Source organism: Pteropus medius, unplaced genomic scaffold (assembly GCF_902729225.1).
Source record: "Pteropus medius unplaced genomic scaffold, Ma_sr-lr_union100, whole genome shotgun sequence".
Lineage (NCBI taxonomy): Eukaryota > Metazoa > Chordata > Mammalia > Chiroptera > Pteropodidae > Pteropus > Pteropus medius.
The window spans coordinates 800,164-803,116 of record NW_024353907.1 but is presented as its reverse complement, the minus strand read 5'-3'; the positions used below and the strand labels follow the sequence as shown (position 1 = coordinate 803,116).

The 2,953-nt window shown below is 41.7% G+C and overlaps 1 protein-coding gene across 1 annotated transcript; it reads left to right on the top strand.

Annotated features, from left to right (window-relative positions):
- Positions 1–1,618: 1,618 nt before the first annotated feature.
- Positions 1,619–2,245, top strand: PPP1R2C (PPP1R2 family member C). The gene has a single exon (XM_039851573.1). It carries the CDS (start codon positions 1,619–1,621, stop codon positions 2,243–2,245), a length of 627 nt encoding a protein of 208 aa, XP_039707507.1.
- The last annotated feature ends 708 nt before the right edge of the window (positions 2,246–2,953 follow it).

The window sequence follows — 2,953 nt, the reverse complement described above, 5'->3', positions numbered from 1 at the left end:
TCAAAAGGAAAAAAAATCTGTGAATGCTATCTGGAGGGGAAACTGTATAGGAGAAAGTTTGTACACAGCACCCACCTCCATATAATGTGAAACTGTATCTTGATTTCCTTTTTGTTTTTTGAAAGAACATCACTGTCTGTGAAATATGAGGCCTATGAAGAACAAAATGGTCCAAAGTCACTCCTTGTAACAGCCTCCAAATTCCACATATAGGCTATTTTTCCCATGTGGCTGATTGTACAAATTGTAACTGAATGCAAACGCTCTGGAGCCTCCTTTTCTCCACTCATGCATTCCATTCTTCCAATTCTCTATCCTCTACCATTTATTGTTCATTCAATAAATATTTTTGTAATATCTATTTTGTGCCAGGTACAGCATCATGTTCTGAAGATGCAAAGCTGGTGATAATGGTGAGCAAAACAGACACCTTCCTGTACCTTTTGGAGTTTACCATTTAATGTACACAGATAATATAAATGCAACAACTCCCAAGGAGAATAAGAGAGGCCATACAAGCACAGGAAGGCCTACCTGCTTCTGGGGTTAGGAAACAGACCCTTCTAAGACAGTAATGATTGAGCTGAAATCTGAAGGAGCATTCCAGACTGTGAGAAAAACATAGAAAAAGACTCTGGCATAGGAAGAAAGGTGAATGCTCCTGGAACTGAAAGGCCAGAACAGAAAGTTGGAGGTAGAGCAGGGAGAATTTGGAAGAAGAAGGCTCCAGCAGATCATGGAGCTGATTTTTGGCTTCCTCTGGATTTTGGTCTCTACGTTCAAGAAAATGGGTAAATGTTAAGGGTTTAAAAGAGAGATGTGGCAAGATTTGATGGATGTTTTTAAAAGACCACTCTGGCTAAGAAGTTAGAAGGCAGCAGGAAGGGTTATTGGTGTGTGTGGGGGTGGGGCAGTTCAAAGGCCATGGTTGTAGTCCGGATGGCGGTGACTTGAAACAAGATGGTGGCAGAAGAGATAGAATTGGAGAGTTTCCTGAAATATTTATGCCAGTACTTGAGCTGGATTGGAGAATGAGAAACATGAAGACACGGAAATTGATGCCCAGGTTCCCAGCCACTGTAAGTGGCTGGGTATTGGGACCATTAACCCAGAAATGGAATAGGAGAGCGGGTAAGGGATTGTGTGAGAGATAGGAAAAGAGGGAGGTACAGATGGCAACAGGAGGGAGGAGCAGAATTGCCCCCTAATGCCAACTCCGCCAATCTTTCCAAAATATGGGCTTTCAAATATTTGACATTGACTCCCCTCCCCCAAGTAAGAAATACATTTTTACATAGCTTCCCCGTACACAGACAGGGTATACAGAAATTCACAAAAACAGTGCTTTCCTGTTTCATGTACAACTCAGGGATATTTCCTATCTTACACTAATAAAAAAAAAAAGCAAGACGGACGGCAGAGTGGGCAGTGAGGCACTGACGGTGTCAATGACAGCAGCGACGACCACTGTGGCGTCCTTTGTGACGTTGATCCAGTGAGGTTTCTAGGGCGTTGGCACCGTGGTCGAGACAAACTGCTTCGCAGCTTCAGCTTGCAGCGCGGCGGGCGGCTGCGGTTGCCCAACCCTCGTGCGGGGGGTGCCCTTCACTCCCCCAACATGGCGTCCTCCACCGCCTCACACCGGCCCATCAAGGGAATACTAAAGAACAAAGGCTCTTCAGCCTCGGCAGCGGCCCCTTCCCAACAGTCTGGAGAGGCTACCCACGTGGAGAGAAGAAAATCTCAGAAGTGGGACGAATCAAACATCCTGGCGACATACCGCCTTGCATACAGAGACTATGATTTAATGAAGATAAATGAGCCCAGCACTCCCCACTTCAGTATGCAAGATGGTGGAGAAGATACAGTGCGTGATTTAGAAACAAAAGATTCTACCCAAGACATGACTGGAGACATCTTAGCTAAGAAATTAGCCGCCATTAATATCTCGGAGCCGAGCTGTCAGATGGGGGAGTCCGAGAGCGACGGGGCACACAGTAGCAGCGTCTTCTTCCTCGACAAATTAGAAAAAAAACGGCAGTTCGAAATGAGAAGGAAGCTGCATTACAATGAAGGACTGAACATCAAATTAGCTAGGCAATTAATTGCGAAAGACTTCCAACGTGAGGAACTGGATGATGAAAATGAAGAAGGTCCACATGTCACCAACAAAGAGAAGACTGCTGCAGAACCAGATGAAGGTCCTGCAAGTGACGAACTGCAAACCCAGTCATGCTATGTGTAGGAAACATATGTTCACGCTGAGACTGTCAGATACACACTCTGTTACTTTAATATACTGCTTCTAGCACTGAAATACTATCAGTTAAATTGTACTGCAATAATTAAATGGTAAACTTCGAAAATAATAGATTAAATGGAAAATGCTTGCTTGATAATTTTGTCTGATACTTAACCACAAATATAAATCCTGACATCAGTTCAAATCCACATTACTTTGATAAAACTTGGTTAATGTATATATTACATATAGCTTTTTATGTGATAAGGGCTTAAAGGAGACTAATTTATATTCACTTCTAGATGTATGAGCTTTTGTAGGAAAGGTTTTATTACAATGTCAAAATGCAGTTGGGACAGTGTGTTATATACTCTGATAAATATTCAAAGTAAAAAAAAACACTTTAGGTTGGGTGATTTGCCTGTTTAATTGAGAGGGAATATGAGAGTTGTTGCATTTTTTTAGTCTACCTTTAAATGTTCTTTTAATTTTCTTTCATTGTCTACAAGGAAATAACTGAACTTTTTCTCATAAAAAATGCTCCTTTTTCATGAATTATCAGGTTAAAATTGCGCCAATGTTCTGTTTCTTGTATACTCTGTGGGTAGATTTTATACCAATATTTTTAAAAGTTTAATGTTATCTCAGTGGTCAGTTCTTATAATTGTCTTAACCTCTATTGTTTCCTCAGTCCTCCTCTCAGTCCACACA